We start from the raw sequence: 26,589 nt of genomic DNA, 5'->3' as shown, positions 1-26,589 counted from the left end.
AGCGATCGCAAAAGATTAGTGGCTAACAGTCATCGAACTCTGTGAACGGGGCAGGATCCACGTGGAGGAATCCAGCTCAGCACCAGCGGCAGGTCTGACAGATGGCACCGTAGCCCTGTGTCAGTTACTGGTGCCCTTCACGAACTAACTTTTGAAAGCGAATAGAAACGGTATGGAGATGGCAGGGCCGGGCCGGGTCCAATGCAGCCTCTCTCGCACCCCCCCGCGGCCCGGCCCGACCCGCGACCGGGGGCCTTTGGCCTTGATCGCGAGTGAGCAGGACGCCGGCAACGCGCCACCTGCATCGCGTGCGCCTCGATTTGCGATTGCGTTGCTGCTGCCAAAGCCAAAGCAATCGATCAATCAATCGATTGATCGATTGCTGCTCTCTCCGTGCCCCGCTTCCCCCTTTTCCCTACCTACAAGATCCACAACCTCCCCCCTACACCCCTTTGTCCGATTCTTCACTCTGTCGCGGTTGAGAGTGTGGTTTTATTTTAAGTTTTTTAGTGGAGATTTGAGTCGTTCGATCTGTTGGGGCCTTTCCACTCACGAGGGCTTCTCTTCAAGGTCTGATAATCAGTGTTGCGCGGAAGGATTTTGTTGGGGTGTGTGTGTTTGTGCATTTTTTCTCGCAGAATTTGAACACTCTTTTTTTTTTTTTTTTTTTTTTTTTTGGCTGAGTTGGGGGTTGAGGTCGTCGCGGGGGTTCGGCGATTTGGTGATTTGTCGATGCGGTGCCGAATGGTCCATCGTGTGCGTGGTGTTGTTGATTTTGGGTGGTTGTGGAGAGTGAGTAAGCTTGGAGGGTAATGGTGCAGTAGGGTTTTGGTTTCAGAGTTCGATTTCGAGGTTCTTAGGTTTGTCGATGGCGTCCGTTAGAAGTTGGATCTTGTCTGATTTTTGTTAGAGGCTTTCGTTGTGGCCAGTTCTTGCATCGTGTTTGGTGACAATGGTCTGTTTGTGTTGAGTATGTATCAGCGGTGCAGTAGTGGTGAATAGACATTTTTGTAGTGCTTTTCAAAGTTTTAATTGCTCGCTAATGCCACTGTGCTTTGGAGCAATGCTACGAATGAGAAATGGTTTTAATCTTGGTGGACTTTAGAATTTAGCTATCGCAGTGTGAGTGGGCTTCGTCGCCCTTACAGAAAATACCGTCAGGAAGCTCATTTTCTATTCTCATTATTATTATTATTATTGAAAAGAGAGTGGTGGCTTCAGTGGGTGTATACTGGGATCTTACCTCTTTTCTAGTTCGATTGAAGAGTTGGAGTTTTACGTTGCGAGTAGCTACCTGTGAGGATGCGGGTACGATTGTAGTGGTTTCTGCTGAACCCAGCAGTGCATGTTCGCTTCTTGGGCTTGCAATCAAATTTTCAGACTTAAAAGCAGGACGACCCTGCGTGCTGGGATAGCTACGACTGAGTTGACGGGAGTGATTGTGTGTTTCTAACTCGTTGCCTTGTTTTGTTTTTGCCGCAGATATACATCAAATTTGTATTTTCCACGCAGTAAATTACTTTGAGCAAGCGATTATCAGAGAATTTTTGAGGTTGCAGTAGTAGCATCCAATGTTCAACTCAATCGGTAGTTCCGCCACTCTCTTTAAATACGCACTTCCTGTGATATAAGGTGGCGAGAGGTGGAGACAGAGGTGTTGGGAGAAAAAACATCCTGTGCTGAGAGGAGCTACATATGTCGGGTTTGTCACCGATGTATACGCCACAGGGTATGCGGGGGTCTCCACATCAAAGAGAGACACCTATCCGATCTCTGGCACGAGAGAAAGGAAAAACTTCACCAGCAACTGCTACTACTGTAGGTGTGGTGACGACCACAATGACTACCTTAACGGCGGGAGGTGAGGAAGGTCTGGTTCTCATGAATCCTTTGACCGGAGCGCCAGACACAAATGGAGAGGCTGATGGAGTGCCGGACACTGATGTCTGGAAGAGGTTCCAGAGTGAAGGCGCTCTGGACATTTCATCTCTCGAACGCAAAGACCGCGCTGCCTTACACGCTCGGATCGCTGCCTTGGAAGCTGAGGTAAAAATTGCTACCAGAACTCCAAGTGTACTTGAACTCATGCATGACAAGGTGAAGCAACTGGGATCCAACTGCCAGTTGTATCAGTTTTCTGTTTACGAAGGCCAAGGCCAAAGCCTGCGTGTTAATTGAAGAACGTTGGTAGTTGTTTGATTTTGCTTCGCTTTGTCAGTGCTATGAGTCTTCAAGTTTTACGCTGGGAAGTTCGAGGACGCTCGGGGGTCAAAGGTTGTGTAAGGATGATGCAGCTATAGTAACAGAGAGACCTTTGCCGCATGACATTTTGGAAATATATTAGTGGCTCGTAATTTTATAAATCACTTCTGATCTCCTTCCACTCTAATGTTAAATAAGTTCTCTTCTGCCCTGCTTTGATCGGTGGTTTCTTTCTACCAAATTTTTGTGGTTAGTCGCTAAGAGTAACGCTTATCGTTCAACCTGTCCACTCAGAGTTCCAAAATTGTTTGGCAATGTTCAGAACACGCGAGTGGGTTATGTTTGCTAGCTTTTGATTGTCTCCTGCAGAAATAGTATCTCCCGTACTGAAATGTTTGCCGTTGTATCTCTTCAGCTATACGATTACCAGTACAATATGGGTTTGTTACTGCTCCAGCGCAAGACATGGTCGTCCCAAGTTGATGAACTCAAAGCTGCAGTTGCAGATGCTCAAGGAACACTCCAGCGCGAGAAGGCTGCACATTTATTGGAATTAACTGAAGTGATTAGACGTGAGGAAGCTGCAAAGAGTGCCCTGGAAACTGAGAAGCAGTGCGTTGCGGATGTAAGTATTTTCTGCATTTGAGATGGAAGATAAACTGAAAAGAAATCACAGTCTACCCCTTAATGTCGTTATCTTTTGTGACGACTTATCTTTCGCCGCTGCTTTGCTTTCTCTGTTTGTTGGTCTCCTTCGTTTAGTGAAATTTGAGTCTGCTACAATTTCAATATGTAACGACATTGGCAATTGGATTTTGTCTTTGAATGTAGTTGGAGAAGGCGTTGAAGGAAATTCAGGCTGATGAGTCGGAAGTCCGACAAGCAGCAGATAAGCAACTCGCTCAGGCTCGGGAGTTGGTGGCCAGTATAGAAGAGCGATCTATTCAGGCGGACCTGAAATTGGCACAAGTTCAAGTTGTGCGTGCTGATGCAAATCGTAAACTTCAAGAGTCTGAGCACCGGCTTCAGGAAGTGGAAGCCCGAGAGGTCGCTCTGCGTCTAGAGCGCCATAGTCTAATTGCCGAGTATGTCACTGGTTTACGTTTTTCCAGTCTGATAGTCCTATGTATTTCAGCTACTGTACCTGAAGACCTAATTGCAACATTCAAGGGATCCGTCACTATTCGTAATTGTGTTGCCTGTCACTGTGTATAAGCATGACAAATTTCTTGTTAACAGCACACTGTGCACATTTTCTGGTTCTTTCAGTGTGGAAGCACGAAAGGAGCAAGTGGAGTCAGAAGAGGCCAGCTTGAGGGAGTGGGAAAAACGACTTGAGGACGGCAGGATGCGATTGCAGGAAGGAGAACGGCTTCTCAATGAGCGTGAAAACTCCTTGAAGGAGCGAGATGAGGCCTTGAAGCAGATTAATCGAGAGGTGGCAGAGGCCCGTTCATACATTGAAAAGGAACGGGTTCTTATCCAGAAATCAGATGTTGATCTCAATGCTCGTGCAGTGGCTTTCTCAGAGAAAGAAAGGGTACATTTTCCACGCTTTTCTGATGAATCAAACCTTGTACTTTTTATGGTAATTGTTTTCGATTGGTAGTTTTGGTTCTTTCCGCGCAATGTTGTACGACAAGTGCTGAGAATTTCATTCGTCTGTGCTACGTCTACAACTATTTCTGTAACTTAAGGTGTTCGAAGTTTCTGATTTCTCCATCACCTTGAAATGAGGAGGTTTACGCTGAGATCACGCTTGTCAAATGCAGGCTTTAAGTGAGCGAGAGTTGGAGATATTGAAAAAGGACCAGGATTTGATACTCGCCGAGGAGAGGATTGCAGATAAAACCCGGGTATGCTTGAACATACGACGCCTTAATAGTAAATTGCCATTTTAATCAATACTAGTACTGTCTTCGTGATTCTCTTGCTAAAGTAGGAAAATATGGGGAATTAATTGAATGCGGCAGTTGTTTCATATCACAAAATGCAAGGGTCTATTATGTTTTTACACATAGTTAATGTGTTTGTGCTTCGTTTGCCCAGGAATTTGAGACTCGCGAGCAACAAGTTCGGGAGACGGAAGTATACTTTGGGCAAGAGAGAACTCGCTTGAGTGACTTTGAAACTGCTTTGAAATTTAGGGAGGAGAGCTTAGAAGAGCAGAAACATGAACTCGTAAGCTTCCTCATTTCTAATCACCGAAGATGTGTGTGTCTACCGCTTCACAAATTTCACTCATAGATAGAAACAGTGAAACTACTGCCTAGGGAAGACTCGCCATGGATTTTATTTTATCTTATTTGGTTAACGCCGCTGAGGAGTCTCATCTGACAAACCGTCCGAGGTCTTAAAGTTTCTTTTGAGGATGCTTGCTATTATCGTTGAGGAAGAAACTGGAATGACGTGGACCGTATTGTGGTTTTACTTAGGCTGAAATGGAAAAATTTCTCAAGAGTCATACGTCAGATGTGGATTCAAAGAAAGCAGAGTTGCTGACAGCGGAGGAAGAGCTGCGCTCAGTTCGCAAAGTACTTGCTGCCGAGAAAGAGGAGGTCGAAACCTTGAAACTAGTTGCTGAATCCCGGGAGGCTAGGTTGCGGCATCTGGAAGCAGCGATCACGGCAAGGGAAGAAGAGTTGGAGTTGCGAGTCCAGGAAGTCGTGGACCGCGAGAAGGTTTTAGAGCGTCGTTTGGAGGAGGTGAGCAACTTGGAACAAGGTATACGTTTTGAGGAAAAGAAGTATGAGAACGAACATCAGCGCATTGCGGAGCTGAAGGAGGAGATTCGCAAAGCCAAGCAGGAAATGGAGGAAAATAAACGGAAGCTGGAACTTCAAAAGCAACAGATTGAGGAGGAGAGAGAGCATCTTCGGCGAGAGTGTGAGCTTGAGCGACAGGAAATTGAGGAAGAGAGGGAGAAGGTCCGGAAAGACTGGGAGGAGGAGCGCGAGGAATGGGAGCAGCAAAGGCTTCTTGTCCAAAAGGATGTGGAGTACAAGAAGGAGCAGCTAGAGTTAGAGCAGGAGCGTCTCCGTGGAGAGTTGAAAGCAGAACGTGAAAGGCAGGGTGCAGAACTAGAAAATCTGCGTGTGAATCTCCACAATAACCTGGAAGTACTGCGTGAGAAACTGAAGGCAGAAGTTGAGTACGAACGCGATGCCCTTCGCAAGGAGATCGAAGCTGACCAGGAACGGGTTGCAGGCCTTCGGGAGGAATCACGGAAGGCCATTGAAGCTGAAAGAGAGCAGGTTGATGAGGGGCGCAGCCGGATCAGACGGGAGCTTGAGCTCGAGAGACAGCAGCTGATAGAGGAGAGCGAGCGAGCACATGCTGCAATTTACCTCGAGAGGCAAAAGTTTGAAGACGAGCAAGAGAAACTGAAGGCGCTTGAACAGGAGAGAGAAGAGCTTGTTAGGATTCAAGTTCAATTAAAGCAGGAGATCGACGAAATAAGGGCAAGGAAACAATTTGTAGACGAAGAGGCCCAAGAGCTGAAACAGCAGAAGGACCGATTTGAGCGGGAGTGGGAGCTCCTGGACGAGAAGCGGGAGGCCACGAGAAAAGAGCGAGAGAGGTTTGAGGAAGAGTTTAAGAGGGTCACTGAATGGATGCGTGATGAGGAAGAGCGGCTGAAAGAAACAAGGCGGGAATTTCAGGAACAATCTCGAAGGATGACCGAGGAACTCCAGAAGGAACGGATATCATGGGAGTCACGCTTGGAGACTGAGCGAAACCAGCTCTACGCACAGCTCGATGCGGAGCGCCAAGAATTGAACCGCAACCTTGAACGCCAACGCGAGGATCTTGACCGTCGTCTTGAATTAGAAAGTGAAGCCTTCGCGAAGCAATTTGAAGAGCGGGAGGCTCAATTGAGGGCTGAGGTAGAGCAGGAGAAGGAAGATCTGAGAAAGAATCGTGGCTCTGTCATTGGAGAATTAGAGCAGCTGCGGGCAGAGCGCTCCAAGCTTGAGAAAGAGCGTCAGGAACTCTTGAAACAACGAGCAGATGCTGAGAAAGAATGGGATGAAATCAAGAAGGATATCCACCAGCTGCAGGTGCAGGGTGAGAAGCTACGTGAGCAGCGCCAGAGTCTGCACATTGAGCGGCAAAACACGCTTCTTGAGACTGAGCGGCTGCAAAAGCTGCGGGATCAGATGAAAGGTTCTGAGGGCTCCATGAGTATGCGTGTGTCGGAACAACCAATGCGCATGGATGAGGAGGTTGTGTCTCCTCATTCGCACGGTCTCGTTCGCACTGATACTCTGCGAACATCTGCACTCCCCTTTGTGCTCGGGACGCACCATGCCTCAAGCTCCCAAACACCTTCTCGAAGGATGATTGCCAGGACGCCGAGTAGACTTGCATGGATTCAGCGATGTGCAAGCAGGGCTTCCCAGTTGTTTTTGTCCCCTAACAAGCTGCTAACAGGTCAAGAACCAATTCTGGAAGAGAAGACAGATGACGAGGGTGAGCCAAGGCTAGGTGCAAATGATCCATGCTCAAGCTTTAACCAGTCACAGCTCGGCCAGGTCTTGGATACTACAGAAGATTCTCATAGGTTCAAAAGAACATGGTCTACACAAAGGGTCGTTGAAGAGGCCAATACTATTCCGGGGTTACAGGAAGAGAAGAACTTTGAGAGCAGAAATCGCTCAAATGTTGTTACATTCTCTACTCCTGATGCAAGTGGTGATACTCGGAAAAAGAAAAGAGCTAGAGGAAACGTGGATGATGAAGTGCCCCTTCTCCAGTCGCAGCCGGATGCAGAGGACCAGGGTGGCACGAAGCGGAAGAAGAGGATCAAAGATATTATGGTCGAGTCTGAGACCAACGGTGACTCTCTTATTGACACCCCACGTTCTCGTGTTGGTACTCCGGCCACCAAGCGCTACAATTTTAGGCCCACTACCATGTAAGTATTAGCTCCCTGTTTTTTATTTATTTATTTATTTATTGGTTGTGCTCATAGATATTAGGACTGTTATCATTACTCAAGTATTCCATTCGTTCATTTTTCATCCACCTGTGGATACTGTGGAACAGTGCTACTCTTTCTCAGCTAATTCATTTTACAAACCATATTTAGTTCGAACTTTGGCTTTGGAAGCTAATTGTGAGTGCTCTGTTTCAGCGTGAACATGATGGGTGCCTCTGAGAACGAGTCGTCCCGGCATCATGATCATTCAAATAAGAAGGCAGCTTCTGCAGCCAACCAACCAGCAGCTGCATCTGTCGACAGGTTGCCCGACGCTTCATCACAACCCGTTCAAGTAAGTATGCACCAAGTTTGCTGTATTTATGTGAATGTATCACTGTTATGAAATGATTGTTATCATGTTTTGCAGTACTGTGATTGCGCTTCTTTGTAAATTACCCGAATGGATCATGAATTTGACTTTTGCATGAGATTCTACTCAACATTATTGCGCCCTGGTTGTGGCATCAAAACTTGGGGACACCCAATGTGGTAGTGTCCACGTATGTTCGCTCTCGTGATGGACGTTTATTTTGGTTATTTGTTTAATAGGACACTGAGATTGACATGCACGAAGCGCCGACTGTGGAAGAGGGATTCGAAGCACGCGAACAAAATAATTCAGTAGCAGAGGATGATCAAGAAAGGGATACAACTGCTGCTGTGGCTGATCATTTTCCTATAACGCAAGTAGTGACAGAAACCACTACAACCGTAACTGAAACTATCAGAGAACAAGCAGTTTTTGATCTAAATATAGGAGTAGAGAATGTAGAGATTGCTAGGACAGTGCCAGAGCAAGAAGGTATTCCGACGGCAGGAGAAGTATATTTGTCCAGGTCGGTGTGGTTGCCCGGTGAAGCAGAGGAGGCAACCGCAGGTGATTCTCTTGTTCAGGCCGATGAAGCTGATGCTAGGGATGCACAAAACCAGTCCGATCGTTCTGATGAGGAAGTTGCTGAGGTAACGGATGACTCAGCTGAGGAGGTTGATGAAGATGGGAATGGTACTGAGAGTGGTGAAAATGGTGATGCGGCTTCGGTTGGTGGAGAATCTCTTTCTGAGGAGGAAAGTGGGGCAGAGGAGGTTGAAGAGGAAGATGTAGGGGAGGTTGAGGATGAGGATGAGTATGACACAAGAGAAGACGAGCCAGACGACGAAGGACCTACACCAACAATTCGAGAGAAGATATGGGACTTTTTAACCACATGAGTTACGGTGTAATGATATTTAAGCCGCAGGCTTGTAGAATTGTAGGGTTCAGCAATTTTAGGGCTATAGAATTTCAATTGACACGCAAATGAGGGTGGGTCTTCGACTATGTACCTGACTCCCTCTGCACCTGCCATTTTTTCTTTAAAGCAATCATGTCCAAGTAGGAAAGAGCCGACCGTGTTCGACACTGATCACAGTTCATTTTTGCTGGTTGCTTTTGCTTTACTCATGTACATACATGGCAGCATTACAACTACTGTTTTTATGTTTTTCTTTTCTGTACCCCCTTCTTTTCCCTCTTTCTTTCAAACAGGGTTTTGCTGGGGTCATCCTCCACTCATAGCAGCAGTCTGCCCGATACACTTCTAACAATGTCGATACCAGCACGCCATGCAAATCAACATAGGTTTCGGGTCCGCAACAGGGAACAGAAAGCAGCACTAGGTTTGCTTTATCATTGGTCTAATGAACATTGTGAGAGAATCATCTCGTTTAACTGACAATTCAACACTCTGCACAATGTTTAACTTGCGTGCACGTCAACCTTTTGCAGCTCGCTTTTTGAATGCAGCTTTTTCAGGCGGTGCTCACTGCTGCAACTGGGACATCGCACAATCTTAATCGCAACTCCAGCATCACACACTTCTCAAGCCCTACAACGATAGAGTAGTAGCACTCCCTTACAGATACGTCTGATCACACTCCCTTACAGACTATCGAACCATGTACACTGAACCAATTCCCATACCCAAATATTGATACAAAGTTGTGGCAACAGTCAACACACAAGACCAGCATTTGGGGGAGTCTTACGAATCGGTAGCATCAGGCGGTAAATAGTGGCCTTGACTTGTCCTTGGGCGTCCCACGATGCTACCGATTCTGGTCACGTTTCTGGTCCAAGTGGGAGGAGGTACTTCAGGGATTTACGTAAAGAAGTGGGTCCCGTTTTTTCTGTTTTGTTATTTATTTATTTATTTATTTTTCTCGTTTGGATATTCTACTGGCAAACAAGACCATTTCTGCAACATGGGTGTCTGCATTGTTGTCATATCTAAGGGGAAAACTATGCTTAAAGAGCACTATATTAGGGGGTTCAAACATGGCACTTTTGCAAAACCAAATAATTGGGGTTTAGCACTTGATATTTCTAAGATCATTTGAAATATCAAATCCACAATATTGGTGTTCAAACTTTATTACCCCTTGATATTACCTCTTAGTATAGAGTCAAAGTGGGTGGAGAGTTAAGGCAAGTGACGTGGTTTCTGATATTTCTTAAGGAGGAGGAAGTTGTTTTCTCCACAATGTTATGGAAGGTCAATTTTGAATCTAAGAATATTATATATGGTTGAAGCTTTGTTTCAAGGTGAGTGATTTGAGATTAGTGCATGTGATTTGCTTTGAATTTATATTTGGTCAAGAATTGCATAAACTTTGTGTGTTAATAGTAGAGTTTGGTTGTTGTTTTGATTGTAGTAAAGATCAATTTAGACATGTTGTAAAGATTGCATTTTTTTTTTTTTTTTTTTTTTTCATTTTTTGTTATAGTTTATTCCAATTATTTATTGTAGACTAAAAATGCAAAAAAAATAAGGATATAAATTAGAAGTTGCCAAATTATTAATTAGTATTTTATTATGTTGAATCTTTATAATATTTAATAAAGCAAGGTGATCTATAATATTTATTATATATATATATATATATATATATGTTTTCTATATTATATTTAATAATAAATATTTATGCATAAAAAGTTGGCAAACTTAAAATACATGGTCAACAAGTAAAAAAAAAATAAGTAGTTATATTTTAGTAAAGTAATGTTTAACAATTTGCTTTTAAGTACATCAAATGAAATACTTATAAAAAATATATTTTTTAAACATATTATATTGCTTGAAATCATAATGCATTTGTATAGTTGGTTTTTTCTTTAAACTTTAAATGGCTAAACTTTTGGTGCAATTTAATAATAAAGTGTGAAAGAATTGTAATAGATATTATTATTTTAGATCAAAAAGACAACAATTTTTTGTATAATGTAACTTAGCTTTTAAAAAATATAAAAAATATATAAATATCTAATATTAATCAATGTTATAAAAATATCTTACAACAAAAAAATATAAAAAGTAATTTATAGAAACAAGATTATAATTATAAGTGATGGCTTTTACTATATAATTCTATTTATTTAAAATAAAAGTACTATAATATATTTCGTATTTTTAAAAATAACTATTTATTTAATATTTGAATATATTAAAAAAATAAAAATAAAATTTTCTTAAATTTTTTGCTAAATCAACTCACCTTATTGTAATCATTAATAGAAAAATAGATCAACTCCAAAAACCATCATTACAATCATGGCCCTCATTTCCACCTTTCTTGTTTTCAATCCATGTTCCCTCCATTTCCAAACTTCTTCATCTCAACCTCCTATTCTCTTTCCTAACTCTCTTGTTCTCCCTTGTTCTCTATAGTAAGGTGGATTTATTTAGTAAAAAAGTGGGTTATTTTAATATTTTTTAAAAATTATTCTATTAATGTGCACATTTTAAAACTTTTACATTTTTTTTTTTTTTTTTTTTGTGTTGAAATTTTTAATTTTTAATTTTTAATAAAAAGATCAAAATCTTATTTATATATACATAGAAAAGAAATTAGAGTTTTAAACAATTTTTAATCTAAAGATAAAAATATAAAATTATTATAATCTATAAAAACAATATTGGTACTGTATTTATAATACAAAATGGTTAAGACCTATAAGAATTATATTAATACAATAAAACCAACTAAAACTAAAACTAAAAAAATATTGCATCTCTTTCATTTTATTTTAATGTTGAAACATCTAAAATAAGAATGATTTTTAAATTTTTGAAATATGATTTTTTGGTTGATAATTTTTTTAAATGTATAAATAAATTAGAAATTTTTTTTGTTTTATTCATGTAGTGTTTTTAGCAAAATAAATTTATATATTCGAGTTTATACTTATTAATTATAAGATCAAACTTTGATGAAAATTTTAAAATTATATTTTTCATTCCTAAATTCTACAAGGTCTTGAAGTCAAATGTATTTTGAAATAATTAAACTACTTGTATATTTTTATAATATATATAATTTCGTTTTTAAAATTATTTAACTAAATTTTAATTTAAATTTAAATAAATAAATAAATAAATAAATAAATAATACTAAAATTTTAAAAAAATAGAAAATTGTTGTTTAAATCCTAAGAATAATTGTTTAGATGTATCTCTCATATATATATATATAGATATAGATATATAGGACTTGATAAATCAGCCTTTTTCTAATAATTTTAATATAAAAATAAATCAATCAATCAATCAATTGTTACATACTACAATTGAGTAGACAACAATTAAAGAACTGAAATGCCTTTGAGTAATCCAAATCCAGGATATTACAACAATTTGGATCTCAACATTCTCATTATTTGGATCTCATATAATTAAATGGGCAGGAACCAAGGTATAGTATTTTTTAGGTATCATATATGTATTGGTCTAATTCAAGGGACCAAATCAATACTATTATGATTTGTGGGATTCATAAATAAAATGGACATATAACCCATGAACGTGATGCATGTGGGTGACTTTGCTACAGACACATACATACATATACAAAAAATATATATTTGTTTTACTTGTTCATCTGTACATATTTTGTATACTCAATATGTGTTGTTTTAAATGTTGTATTTAAAAATAATGGTTGTAATACAAGATATTGGATTTGAAAAAAAACTCATTTCTTCCATATAATTTGATTGTAATGTTTTATTGCTTATTTAATTGCAAAAATAAATAAATAAATAATCAAGTTTAAAAGTTAAAGGGTGCATTTCTCTTACAAGGTAAATATTAATATCAATTAGAAATAATTTCACCGAATCAATTCAGATCACACCACTTCGTTGCATCTTTGAATACATCTAGGCAACATAACAAGGAGCCAACTTATGGAGATTTACTGACTTTTCAAAGTATAGAAGTGTTCCAATGATAAAAAGTAAAAATAAAAATAAAAAATTGAAGATTCCTCTATAGTATTATTTTTTATTTTTATACACTTCTATATAAGTACAAATATAATTAAAAAGAACCAAATTTTCAAAACACATGTTAAGTGTTTATAATTAAAAATAAAATATTTTAAGTTTTCATCTAAGTAAACCCACATTCATATTTCATACTCTTATTTTCCCACATTCTTGTTTGTTCAAACAAAGTTGTGTGTGTGTGAAAAAAATACAAATAAATAGCTAAAAATAAGAGCTCTTGTTTGTTCAAACAAAGTTGTGTGTGTGTAAAAAAAATACAAATAAATAACTAAAAATAAGAGCTCTTGGTTAAGAAGATGATTATCTTTCAAAATAGAGTCACATCATGTTTAAGAATTCTTTCACTCCACCCTCTCCACTTATGATGATAATAATAATAATAATAAAATGTTCTATTTTTAAAGTTAAGAATTCATTTGATTGGGAGTCATTAGATTATGAATATGAAGAGCTTTTGGAAACCATCACTTGTGGGCACCATCAACTCCTTTGCTCTTATCCCATTGTTTGTAGAAAGCCACTTCATTTGTGTGGGTCTACACTTTCCAAACACAAAGACATTGTCACTATACTTCTCATATCTCCCTCTCTTTTGGAAAAAGGAAAAGAAAAGAAAAAAATAAGATAAGAAAAGAAAACCATGTAAACATTCGTCAAAAACAAAAAGTCAAAGCAAATTAGACAAAAAGACAAAAGAAGAAGAAGAAGAAGAAGAAGAAGGAAAACACCTTTTCACCGCAAAATACTTGATCAAGGAAAAAAGGCATTTTTTATGAGTTTCTTTGTCGTTTTGCGAGTGTTCTTTCAAGGATGAATGTGTATTTATGTATATATAAATGACTTTATTGGATGATAATGAAAAAACATTCATTACTACTATTAGTATTACTTTTTTGTTTTTGTTTTGTTTTTAATCTTATGTGGATGGGGGAAGGGCAAGATGTACCAATCATGGATGAGTCTCCAATCATCTCTATTCCCCTTTGATGGAACCATTCAAAGTGGGCCGTGCCATACATTGCTTCAATTATAATCTTATAAAATGGTTATATGTTTTGACTACATATAGAGAAGAGTCTATTGATGGGTGGATGACAAGGCCAAAAAAAGCATATCTACATGCATTTGTTTTTATTCTTATGTTCATAGAGCAGCTTTTAAAATAAAAATTCTGGCCTCTTTTGCCACAAAAGGAAGAATTCCTTAGAACTAAGTATCAAAGACAAACCTAGTGAAGCAATATTTTACCATAGTATTTATATATAAGTGGGAACGAAAGGGGAAAGACGAAGATGAAGACCTTCATGACTTCGTGGTAAGCAAGTGTATTAATTTAGGCCAACAATGCATTATTGGAAAGAAAAAAATAAAATCGAATGTATGCCAAACACCAATAATGCAGGTAGGAAAAATTCAGTAACTGTTTTACTATATTAATGGTTGAAACGGGATCTGAAGTAGTTCACCACAATTAGGATTTCGACCTATTAAAAGCTCCTCAATCTTCAGCTTCTCCATGTTGAACGACTCTATTTTCCTATATTAGTATGCCTCAATAATATTGTTGATACTAAATGCCATTGTCTTTTAACTCCTCATTCGAAGTCAATGAAGGTTTTTTCACTTTTATATATATATATATATATATATATAGGAAATACAGAGGCAAATACTGGTTCTTAAATCATTGGTGTTATGAGGAGAAAGAATCAAGAGTGGCTTTTCAAGTGGCTATCAAACACAGGCCTGCCATTTTCGTAGAAGCAAAAGCCAACTAAAAATAACTCAAAAGGATTTTCAAGGTTGCTAAAATATGAAACATTCCTGTGTGTGTTTTTTACCTAATTTGAACACAAGCACAGGAGCTCAAGATGAAGCAAAACTGTGGAGTTTTCTCATGTGGGTTTATGGTGGTGGGGAAATTAGAACAGCACCCATGTGGAAAGTTGAGAAATTTGGGCCAATTGTTGAGACATCCTCATTTCCTGCATAATTCCAAAGGTAAGGAATGTGGCTCTCCAAGTGCAATTTGACACTCAAAGTCATTGTCAAGAGCAATGAATCAGCTCCTTTTTTTAAAATACAAAAGGACAAAACCAACAAACAAATCGAAAGAAAAAAAATAGAAAAGAAAAGAAAATTAGAGCAACTTTGAATGGATCACTATACATCGGTGGCCTACACATGTAACTTTCATTTTGGAAACGAAAGAAAAGAAGAAGAAAAAAATTGCATAGCTCACAGGATTTGTATTTTCTATGTGCTTTTGACCCGAGAGTCTGCTCCCCTATGGCTATGTCTTTGACCCCGCGCACTGTAACAAGCCTCCCCTTAAATTGTCAGAAAAATCAATTATATTAGACGCTGAAGAAAAAAGAGCATACCAACCTCTCATCGTTCTCATTGGTTTTAACACGTTCAAACACACGCAGATAAACATAAACAAACAAACATATATATATATATATATACATATATGTATGTGTGTGTGTGTGTGTAAAGAAGTAAAATGGGTAGCAACTAGCTTTCAAATGGCGAAGCAAAGTTCGCCGCAAGGGGTCTGTTGCTTGGGGAAAAGAGAGGCAACATCGCACAGGAAGGGAATCACAGAAACAAAAGAAAAAAGAACACCTGGAAATGCACACACATACTTACAAACAAACACAAACACACACACACACACATAGACACAGAGAGAGAGACTGTGGGACTAGCGGCGATGCATCATCGGTGAGGAGAAGCGGGGCCTTCATCGCCTGCCAACTCTGATCCAATTCTTCTGCCTCGCACGCTGCCGTTGTCTGTTATCTTTTTTTCCCACTCTCCTCCCGCATCGTCATTTTCCGTCCCTAGCGACGCGTTTCGTCGCATTGCCAGCCTCGGTTTGCATCTCCGGAGAGCGAGTATATCTAGACCTTTCCTGTGAGATGCGTCCTTGAGCTTCAGTTGAGTGTTTCATCAACAAGTTCCTGAGTAGATCCCGCTTGCGGAGGATTTCCGAGGTTGCTTGCGAGGGAGGCCGGACCACCCTCGTGGATTTGTCGGTAACGTGTAGTTGCCGGAGCTGGCTTTGTCCTGAGGTGGTTAGATTGCGCCTTTTCAGTGGTATCTAGCTTTGTTGTGGGTCACTGTTGGTGTGGGTTCGTTTGGGGAGGAGTTTGAGGATCCCGCCGAGCGGGTCATTGCAGTGTGACTAGGGTGCTGGTGGTCAATTTCGACGTTTTGGCTCACTGAGATGACGGCGATGGAGGGGATGGTGAGAGTCCGGGCGGTGTTGATGACGGTGGTGGTGGTGGTGACCATGGTGTGCGTGACACCGAGCATGGGGGCGTTCATCGTGGAGGAGAACAGTCTCATGGTGTTAACTCCCGACAGCTTGAAAGGGACTTACCAGAGCGCTATCGGCAATTTTGGAGTGCCGCAGTATGGCGGCACTTTGTCGGGATTTGTGGTCACACCGACGGTGAACTTCAAGGCGTGTGAAGCGTTTCCCGCCGATCACCTTCGGTCTAAGCCCGGCGCTCGCCCCAACTTCGCCCTCGTCGATCGCGGCGGTACTACCCCTTCCCTTGTGTTGAATTTCCGTTTCTCACCAAAGGTTCCCGATCGGATGGCTTCGGTGACCAGCGCCGATCGCTTTCAATTTTCGAATTCTGTTTTTCCAATTCGATGGCTACTTCGGCGGTATTCGAACCATGATTGTTGGCGGTTTTCGGTAATGCTGTGTTAGGACTGTCTAATTCGTGCACGGGCTAGCGATCTGAATTGGTCGTTGGATTGGGTAACCTTGTGTCAATCGTCATTTAGGCTGCTGTTTCCATTATTAAGGAAGTTTGAGTGGGATCAGTTGAACATCGGTTAGAACCAGATCAAGCTAGTGGAGTTGTAGAAAGGGGAAAGATTCACGGCTTCCCCACGCACAACAGGTTTCCTGCCTTGTGTTTTTCGCCGATCGAAAGCTTGGGCAAGGTGGTGGAATTACGTGAGGGCGTCTTTGAGAATGGTGCCGCAGAACTGTGCCCTTATCGATTTCAATCTCTGACGCTGTGACAGTCTTCGATGTAGAACTGGGCATCTGGGCCACAACAGCGATGATGGGGGTGTGTCCAGATGATTTGAGGGGTTTGATCACCAGTTCGAGGCAGGCCTTGATAACAGAGAATGAACTGGATTGGTGGTTTACTAGCGAGGTGGGTAAGATATGGTTTTGATGCATTTGGGTTCGTGCAGATTGCTACTTTGCTACCAAGGTGTGGCATGCGCAAGAAGCCGGAGCAGCGGCGGTGCTTGTGGCGGACAATGCGCAGGAGGAGCTCATTACCATGGATTCCCCCGAGGATGACCCCGCAGCATCCAAATACCTGAGCAACATTTCTATTCCGTCTACTCTCATCACGAAGGACTTCGCGGACAAGTTGAAGAAAGCCTTGGCCGACAAGGAATTGGTGACCATGAAGCTCGACTGGCGAGAGTCTCTCCCACACCCCGACGAGCGCGTGGAGTACGAGTTTTGGACCAACAGCAACGACGAGTGTGGCTCTAAATGCGATGCGCAGGTCGACTTTGTGCGTGATTTCAAGGGTTTTGCGCAGCTTCTGGAGCGCGGCGGGTACACTCAATTCACTCCCCATTACATCACGTGGTATTGTCCTCAGGTATAGCAATGCTTTCGTAACCCCCCCCCCCCTCTCTCTATCTCTCTCTCTCTCTCTTCCGACTCAACCAGCCTCATACTTCGGGCTTCAATAGAGCTCTCAGCAAACGAGAAGACTGTGATAAGAATCAATTTGGACGCACAAGACTGTGTAGCCGCACCCACAGTCCTTAGAATCGAACTCACTCAATTTGCTTCCGTATCATCGATTGGTGTGGTGATTGTAGGTGTTCATTGAAAGCAAGCAGTGCAAGGCGCAGTGCATCAACAACGGCCGTTATTGCGCTCCAGATCCCGAGCAGGATTTCTCCAAAGGATACGATGGCAAGCAAGTGGTCACCGAGAATCTCAGACAGTTGTGCGTGTTCAAGGTCACGAACGAAAGCAACCCCCGCCAACCATGGAAGTGGTGGGACTACGTTACCGATTTCCAGATTCGCTGTCCGATGAAGCAGAACAAATACGGCCCCGAGTGTGCCGAAGAAGTGATCAAATCCCTTTGTAACTCCTCGATCCCTGTCCAGCAGTTGGGTTAATCATCTGCTTCTTTGTCAAGCTATGCTTTAAGGAGATGGCCTAGTGCTAAACCCTAAATGGATTTCGGTATGCAGCCATCGATGTGGAAGCCGTGCGCAAGTGTATGGGCAACCCAGATGCGGACCAAGACAATCCGATTCTGAAGCACGAGCAGGATGCGCAGGTTGGGTCAGGGACTCGAGGAGATGTAACGATCTTGCCGACGCTCATCGTTAACCAACGGCAGTATCGAGGTCCGCTATCGTTTTTTCCAGTCTTGTTCTTGCATTGCAGCTTTGCAGGAGCAGGCTTGTGGTGCAGGCAACTAGTCATGCATCTCTTCATATAGGCTTTGAATTCTCCGCTTGTCTCAATTCAAACTTATTTGTCGGTCCAAATTTAGGAAAATTGGACAAGACGGCGGTGCTTAAGGCCATCTGCTCGGGTTACCAAGAAACCACGGATCCAGCTGTTTGCTTGAGCGACTCGGTGGAGACGAACGAGTGTTTGGACAACAACGGAGGGTGCTGGAAGAGTGGCTCCTTGACCGCGTGCAAGGTACTTGCTTCCATCTTCTATTTTTCTTACTTAGGTGTGCGTTTTTCAACGCCGGGGACGGGATTCAGGAAGTATTTTCCATCATTTGAAAATCGTTCGGTTTAGGGTTATGTTTCAAAAGTATGTGGATTGCTCTTCTCCTTGCAGGATACTTTCCGAGGTCGTGTTTGTCAATGTCCTCTTGTTTCTGGCGTCCAATTTGAGGGCGACGGTTACACGCATTGCGAAGCGAATGGACTCGGGCATTGTAAGCTAGGGAACGGCGGGTGTTGGGAGGAGACCGGGGCGGACGACGTTCGGTATTCGGCCTGCCAGGTGTGTGTCTGTGTATGTGCTGTGATTTTTTTGTACAGATCTTGCGTAGATTTCTCTTAAATTTCGTCAATTGCATCCATCTCTTAGTTTGAACATTATGAATACCGCTGTTCTTTCTATTCGGGAAACGCACATGGATAGGCTCTCAACATTTTGTGTCTGGGACTTGAGCAGGAGAACTATCACTCGGGTTGTCATTGTCCCGAAGGCTTTCAAGGGAACGGATCGGCGGGTGCCGGTGGTTGCGTAGGTGAACATTCATATTCTTCCTTTTATCTTAGTGTGCTGATAACACCTCTGCATCAATCCAACCTCTGAATATGGTTTGCCTCTTCGTATTGTTAGACAACTATCAAATGTATCGAGGGATTGCAGAAGAAGTGGGTGGAAGCAGTAGCTTAATAGAGTTGCTCTGGGTGCAGATATCGACGAATGCAAAGAAAAAACCAAATGTCAGTGCCCTGAATGTAAATGTACCAACACATGGGGCTCCTACAACTGCGAATGCTCTGGCGGACTTCTCTACATGCAGGAGCACGATACTTGCATAAGTGAGTCCTCTGCGTCTTAGTAACCACATGTTAAGTTTTACGATGCATTGTGGTGGATAGTTTAGAACAAAATACCAAAACAACGGTTGAGTCAATTGATCTTATTTGTTGAGTAATTTATCATTGCAGACCAGAGGAGTGCGCAATCCAAGCTGGGCTTGACAGTTTCACTCATCGTCTTGGCCGGTCTCTCTATTCTTGCCCTGGGCAGCTACGTTGTCTACAAATACCGCCTGCGGGTACTCATCACACCTTCTCGTTTGATAGGTCTTACATGGCCAAGTTTATCATTCATATTTTGTGAGTTTATATGTTGTGAGTATTTTCAGTGAATCGTGAGCATGGATGCTATGGTGCAGACATACATGGACTCAGAGATTCGAGCGATTATGGCGCAGTACATGCCTTTGGATAACCAAAACGAATCAATCCAGAGCCACCTTCAAGATGACGACGTATGAGGTTTTAGGGCCCAAGTGGAAACCTCAAACAAGATATTGTATGAAATTTCCTGATACAGTATTTTGAAAGCAAGAAGTGCGGTGTGTGTCGCCTGGAACGATTTACGGATCAGGGTAGCGCGACGTCAAGCAAGTGTAGGAAAACACTGCTAATGTATGCAGGAGAGATAGTTTACTTAACTGGGTGTTCATGTGTAAATTGAAGACGAGGAGATGAGAGCGGCAAGCTGAGGGAAACTACATTTAAGTTAGACCAGTGCACGCGTTTTTCACATCGTGCAGAATTGATTACAATGCTTCTGCTGATCAGTTGCAACGGTGGGATCCTTGTAGAGACTTAGTTTTTATGTAGAAGCAGGAGTTGCGATGAAATTATCCTTGTCATGACCTGTCTCACACCACCTAAATAGCTGCACGTTATGTTTTTGTTCCCATCTCTCTGGTTCTACTTTCTGATTTATCAATTACAAGGGCGTAGCTCACTTGGGAGCTTCTTCAAGTTGCCGACCTTGCCAATTCTTGGAGGTGTTCAAGCTCAGGCACTGAAAGGTTGATTGATCTGGTGCAGATGAGGACCCTTGTGGACAGGTACTCTGCCAAACCCAGTGAGTTCAGATTTGTGCATGTTTTCAACTGTAAACACAAACCCAGTAGGACCTCATTGCATTCTCACCATAGCCAATTCTGCTTAAGTGATTTTGCCAGTGTAGGAAACTAAAGAGGCAATGTGAAGATTTTCCTCCAGTCTTCTCCATTCTGGCATTTGCATCGGTGCTCTCAGATATGTCCTGCTTCTCTATTACATGACCAGTAAACGAATGAATGAATGTTCCTAAGGACATAAGCAAGCCCTTCCATTGGCGCAGGTTTTTACTTTATGCTATCAACCAGACCATTGGTTTTGTGAAGAAGTGTCTCAATGCAGCAGAATATTGATTGTTGTTTACATAAGATTCCGAGGAAATGTTTCTAAAGTGGGGAATTATCTGAAGGTCACAAACTATTTGCACATGGTTTTTGCTAAATTGTTACTAAGCAATTCAAACTTTGAATTTCACGTCAGTAGAAAGTATGAATATTACACTACTTTAGAATTGGTATGAAAAAAAATTGCAAAACAAAAAGTGTGCATTTATACAGGTAATATTGTGAAGTATTGGTATTTATTTAAGAACAAAATAATGCGGAGAATTATCTGTCATTGAAGTGGCAAAATTTATGTGTTGTGCATGTGTATGAGTACATATCAGATCTTAAATATAATATGTGTTACTCTGAACTTGAGTTTTTAAGAGATTAATTTCGTAAAACATGTATTTTTATTTAAATAAAAGGATAGCTTATATGATAAATGAAGCTACCACCTTTGGTGGACAGTTCTGGATTTTACAATTTAAAGTACTTATTGAATTGGGTACTTATTGTGTGATAATTTGGTAGTATACCACCTAAAACTATATAAGTTTTAATCTTTGAATTAAAATCATATGTTTATATACATATACACACATAATTCATGCTAAATTACATAGGTATGAACTTATTTGCCAGAAACAAAGAAACATATATATTGAATGATATGTATAAAATACATTTCATGTCCTCTTAGCATACTTTATTTTATAGTATTTGTATGTACATCTATGGTTACAGAATTTAGCATGGCTGTCGTGTAAAATTAATCTCATACACAAACTTCCTCCTGCTCAAAATACCAATTCAAATAAAGACATAATTTTTAGCCATATCATATACATTGTAAGAAATATTCATTGAGATATCATAGATTTTAAATTATTGTTAGTCATGTGATAAATCTCAATTAATATTTTAAAGAAACTTCTAATTTTGTGTATATATATATATATATATATATATACATGAATTCTATGTTATAAATGAATTTTGCCTGACAAATTATCATCTACAAAACACCTTAATCCACGTGATTCCTTACCCCCACCCACTTCCCACCTCCTATCCAAGTTCTCTTGAAAAAATACTACTTTGTTAACAAAAGATTCAAGCTCAAATGGAGTAGTAAAGGCATCCTTGATAGTTTTGTAATACACTTTTACTGCTGTACATCTCTTCTTTTTGCATTAAGCTCTTTTGCTCTCCTGTAGGCCACACTTGTCCTCTTGACACCAAACTAGGCGTGCTATAAAGTTTAAAGTATCCGCGTACTGTTAACTTCGGTGAATACTAATCTCAAAAACTCATCTTCCTTGATTGCTCAAAACCTCTGGAAATTTTCTTGTGTTGAACTAGTTGAATTTTTCTGTAAACAAAACCGTCAAAACCATCCCATGCTCCTTGACTTCAGATCCTTCTCACACGGACATGCAAAGAACAGATTCTTATGATCTGACCCCGTATTCGACACTGTTAATGCCATGCAGCAGATTGATGATAAAGAGGAGTTCCAGCACATTGGATGAATCATAAACTTAAAATAAATTTATTTCATGAGTGCGGTTGGAAGAAATTTAACGATCTTCAACAAAGGGCTCATCAAGCAGATAGACTGTGATATTTGGATTCTTCAAAAACAGAAAACATCAAGACCAGAATAAAGGATCACCACCTGCAGATTTTTGTTACAGCTTTTGTGACCGTGACACCGCGAAAACATTTGGAAGGGTGCGCCCCTCAAACAGAGAGCATCGTTAATTCCAGCTCAACTTCAAACAAAGAGTTGGGCAGGAGGGCCAATTAACACGCATTTTACACCTACAGTGGCCAGAGGATTAGCACTAACTTACATTATTCAACTCTACCTGCTGCTAATCAGCAAGCAGCAGTCCAACACGAGGTCATTAACATGAAGGAATTCCTGCTTGTGCAGTTAACTAGGTGTTGAGAAGCCCGATGAGGAAGCTTCTGACGACCGGTTAGAAGATCCCGCTGCTTCTTCCGCTACTTTTGTCCATACGTTCGCCATTTTCCTCGAGTACCCAACCTGAAAGAATGCCAAGATATTATCAGTGGGAATGAGCTGTGTTGCATTTTGAATGAGATCCATTCAATCACTTCAAATTTCTAAAAAGATAGTTAGCATTTTTGCTTTTTTTAAAAGTAATATGCCAAAGATAGCATAATAGAACGCAACTGTATTCATCTAAGCAAAGCATATGAACGAGGAACTAACGAAAAGGATCACCATAGTTCAGCTCACAAAAAAAAGTTCTGTGACTGGCTGCTCGACAGTGTACCTGAGTTTGAATTAAACCCCGCAACATGTTCATAAAGTCGCGATTTCTTTCCTCATTAAAACGCTCCACCTCCGATTTGTTGCGATCCTGCATGTAACAAATGAAGTCCAATATTACCAAAAGTAAATGAATGGTAAATAGGCTGCAAAATGAATGATTATATACAACACGTCTTACTCATTCTGAGTTACGTACCTTAATCTGATCATACTGCTTATTCGCCAGCTGGCTGGCTTCTTCTGTATTCTTCAACTGTTCTTTGAGTTCTTCAATTTTGCGGTTTTGTGACTTGCTCCCACCAAAGATCTTATTAGAAGCAGCCACCGCCTTTTCAATTTGCTTATTAAGCGATGCCACATCTTGTGTAAGAGTTTGCACTGTAATTAGCGAATTATTGCGGTCGGAAAATGCACTGTGCACAGCCTGCATCAATCCTAAATACTCGTGTAATTCATCCTGCGAAAATGCCACAATCACTGAAAGTCAAAATGCACTCAAAGTGGGAATGAAAATGTGTTTATGGGACAGAATAAATCTCATAGGACAGGAAAGGCTAGAGGTACCAACCAGATTTTTGACAGAAAACGCGTTCGATTCTCGATAAAACCTGCTTGCTTTAACAGCAGCAGTAGCTGCGCGTTTCACATCTGCAGCAAACATACGCTGACAAGGTACCATCGTATTCTCTGTCTCAAACTTGGCCAATTTGAAGAAGGCTAAGCCTAGGTCTCCCATGACTTCACCAACCTCCTGTTGTCCCTTCAACCAAATCTCGGCCTGCACAGTATCGGAGTTTTCATGAGCGACTTGCCAGATTTCTTTATTCTCTGGACAATACATGTCATAAGTTAGCGGAACGTCTATAAGATTGAATCACCTAGAATATGACAGCATTCACAAAATTAAGCGCTTCAAATTCACTTGCGATTAAACCCTATCATCAAACAGCAAAGTGAAAAAACCGCAAAAACAAAAGCTCTTACTCTTTGTGAAAAGAAAAATGCTTCCGGTCTCTAGCATTACGTTGTTAGTGGACACCATTTGACCCAAACAAAAACTACATTGGACATAAACCATGAGTTACCTGCTGAGAGGCATAACTCAGTTGACGTTCGAGGTCCGTCAACTTGTCCTTCTTCTCCAGAAAGTCTTTATCTTCTTCAACGACAAAAGGCTTGCCACTACTCCAGTCGTTTGTAACAGACTGCTTCAGTTCTTTAAACATCCGAAGCAGATCCCGACCTCCTCTAGCAGGTTGTGCAGCCTCTTGTGGACTTAACATTGTGCTGCTTTCTCCAAAAAGTTGGAGCGGGAGCTTGACAGCCCCATCCAGCATTCGAGATGCAATATCTGTGGTCGGTTGAAGAGGCAATCGTCCCTTCATAAGCAAGCAGTGGATAAATTAGTAGGACTTGTGGCAAATAGTTTCCAACAGCATCTTGGTTACCTCCTTCAAGGCATCGAACAACGCCCAAGAACTTTGGAATGGACAAAATTGTTGCCACTCATTACATACAAATTAAAAACAATTACATATGAAATGTTCAGAGAAAATGAACAATTGTCCATTGTTACAATATTTGAGACACACGAAAAGCAAATTACGATGACCTTACATCCCTTCAACGTAAAGCACCCCGACTTAAGTGATAGGCTATGCCATTTGCCTAAACTCTTATACTCCAACATGATACTCAACCACACTTACCTCAGTTTGGAGAAATTTTCGGAGCTCCTCGCTGTGACGAAGGACAGGATGTGCTGCTAGTCTGGCCAAGTACTTTTCCAGAGCTAATCTTCGTTGCTCAATGAATTCCATCTTTTGCATAACTTGACTCTCTACAACACTTTTCTCGGGACGAGGAGGAATAAAATACCCTCTGTAACTCTCTGCTAGCGTATCGGCTAAGGTTACAACATCACGAAACCGCCTCCTCACAGTGAAATCTGAACCCAAGTATGATGGAATGTTTGTATGTGTGGTAAATTTGTATGTCATGTAGGAGGTCCCTCCTGGTACCAAAGAACTACCTGGTTCTTGAACTTTTTCAGGATCAGTGACCCTCACTTGCAGAATCTCAGAGAACGATGAGGATGAAGTGAATGAAGGAGAAGCATGAACCCCCAAGTCACGTGCACTACCGTTTGAATCATCGGCCAGGTAAGGGGAAAAAATTGCATCTGCATAAGAAGGTGGCTCAATCATGGTGTCTCTGAAACTATTGCTGCGACCCGTCTCCTGGAATCCTTTCCTGAACGAATCCTTAAACATGTTTAGGGGCTGCTCCGGACTTGCCGCAAGCGGGTGAGATTCATGTAGCATTGAACCCCCACCCGACATGGCACTCCGGTAGTCACTGGTAGAAAGATACGAATGGGGATGGTCTTCTAAAGGTAGACTCTCCATTGCATCGGTCGAGGTATAGAGCCGCGCCTGCTGCGCATCGTCCTCTCCCGAACCCATCATTGCATCCAACTTCACAGGAACCCTGTTCCTTGAGCAACACTTCAACCTTGTACCAATATCAACTTCAATGCGACCACAAAATACCTATTGCACAGTATATGCCAACTTAGAAGAAAGAGGAAAACAATCCGTAGCCCTGACAGCAACAGAAGCTGCGACCTATAATGAACTCCAATAAAATTCTAAAATCACAAAAAAAAAAAAAAAAAAAAAAAAAAACGATGCTAAACTACAAACAAAAACTGTTTAGAGCTATCCGTCCCACCATTGCAGGTGACCTATACAAAAAACCTCGACGCGCCAGTCTATCATTCAATCGATCCACCATACAGCGGAAACCCTTAACCCAAAAGCAGCTGCAATTTGAAGACAAACCTTTTACTGAGGTCGTTACGTTTCGCCTCAATTGACGACCGCCACGCACGGCTCTGTAAGCCTAGAATACTCTCCGAGCTCTCGCTTACTCACCAACCGTAGGCACGTCAACGTCGATTAATCATCAAACAGTCGTGGCAATTCCACCACGTCGCACAACTACTACGAAAAAACTCCTGGTCTCTGGCATTCACGGGAAAACCCAAAATAATAGGAGACTAAAAAACTCCAATCTCCCGTCCCTCAATCGCCCAGTCTCACTGATGCCACCTCCGACGTGGGGTCAGTCAGAATCAATGAAGAAGTAGAAGAAGAAACCCCATCCACGCCCCAGTGAGAATGAGAATCTGGGTTCGGGTCAGCTCAGTGGGTCGGGCCTGGAAGCGAGACACGACGCGAAGCCACGCAATCGGGTGAAACTCGCGGATCTATGGACATGAGATTGCGGTGAGATGCAACGCAGCGCCTCAACAGGGTCCGAGGATGGGTCCGAGGAGGAAGCGATCTCGACATATCTCTCTCTGGCTCTCTGTTACTCTGTTTCCCTGCGTCTCGCAAGCACCGAAGACCATAGTCACGACCCCCCTTCATGAACAGAGAGAGAGAGCACCCACCTCCCCCTTCACCGCTCTCGCTTTGGCGTAACCCTAAAGTGGTGGATGGGTGACCACGGTCTTTGGGATCTTCTTCTCCTATAACCGTGACTTTTGCATTCATATTTCTTCACTTTGTGTGTGCATGTGTTCAGTTGGACTAGTGAAAGCTCCCCAGAAAAGAAATAAAGAAATAAGGAAGGAAGGAAGGAAGGGAGGGAGGGAGGGGGGAAATTAATACATTTCACTATCTGGGGTGGCTTGAAAAATTAGGGTTGCAATGTCTTTCGAGTGTTCTGTTTGGGGAAACTGTGTTGATTTACTTCGAAAATATGTCTGTTTGGGAAATGCCGTTGGAAAAGTTGTGTCTGTGTT

The 26,589-nt window shown here is 41.5% G+C and overlaps 3 protein-coding genes across 3 annotated transcripts; 2 read left to right on the top strand and 1 right to left on the bottom strand.

The window, feature by feature from the left end:
- Positions 1 to 349: 349 nt before the first annotated feature.
- Positions 350 to 8,589, top strand: LOC112292678 (uncharacterized). The gene is made up of 10 exons (XM_024541419.3): positions 350 to 570; positions 1,483 to 2,046; positions 2,618 to 2,827; positions 3,034 to 3,287; positions 3,472 to 3,742; positions 3,975 to 4,058; positions 4,252 to 4,383; positions 4,638 to 7,120; positions 7,340 to 7,478; positions 7,736 to 8,589. Exons 2-10 carry the CDS (start codon positions 1,696 to 1,698, stop codon positions 8,393 to 8,395), a joined length of 4,584 nt encoding a protein of 1,527 aa, XP_024397187.1. The 5' UTR covers positions 350 to 570; positions 1,483 to 1,695; the 3' UTR covers positions 8,396 to 8,589.
- Positions 8,590 to 15,164: 6,575 nt separating this feature from the next.
- LOC112292696 (vacuolar-sorting receptor 3) lies at positions 15,165 to 20,082 on the top strand. Its single transcript, XM_024541445.3, has 10 exons — positions 15,165 to 16,063; positions 16,740 to 17,164; positions 17,391 to 17,664; positions 17,775 to 17,933; positions 18,083 to 18,237; positions 18,385 to 18,552; positions 18,727 to 18,802; positions 18,975 to 19,103; positions 19,233 to 19,342; positions 19,463 to 20,082. The coding sequence occupies exons 1-10, from the start codon at positions 15,745 to 15,747 to the stop codon at positions 19,562 to 19,564; spliced, it is 1,917 nt and encodes a 638-aa protein (XP_024397213.1). The 5' UTR covers positions 15,165 to 15,744; the 3' UTR covers positions 19,565 to 20,082.
- Positions 20,083 to 22,137: 2,055 nt separating this feature from the next.
- LOC112278898 (sorting nexin 2B) lies at positions 22,138 to 26,202 on the bottom strand. The gene is made up of 7 exons (XM_024512785.3): positions 25,622 to 26,202; positions 24,488 to 25,330; positions 23,864 to 24,157; positions 23,347 to 23,556; positions 22,975 to 23,235; positions 22,780 to 22,866; positions 22,138 to 22,526 (listed from the first exon to the last, which is right to left on the bottom strand). Exons 2-7 carry the CDS (start codon positions 25,244 to 25,246, stop codon positions 22,413 to 22,415), a joined length of 1,725 nt encoding a protein of 574 aa, XP_024368553.1. The 5' UTR covers positions 25,247 to 25,330; positions 25,622 to 26,202; the 3' UTR covers positions 22,138 to 22,412.
- Positions 26,203 to 26,589: the final 387 nt, after the last annotated feature.

This window comes from Physcomitrium patens, chromosome 2 (genome assembly GCF_059467195.1).
Source record: "Physcomitrium patens ecotype Gransden chromosome 2, ASM5946719v1, whole genome shotgun sequence".
Classification (NCBI taxonomy): domain Eukaryota; kingdom Viridiplantae; phylum Streptophyta; class Bryopsida; order Funariales; family Funariaceae; genus Physcomitrium; species Physcomitrium patens.
The sequence above is the reverse complement of the archived record's forward strand: the minus strand, read 5'-3'. Positions and strand labels throughout refer to the sequence as shown.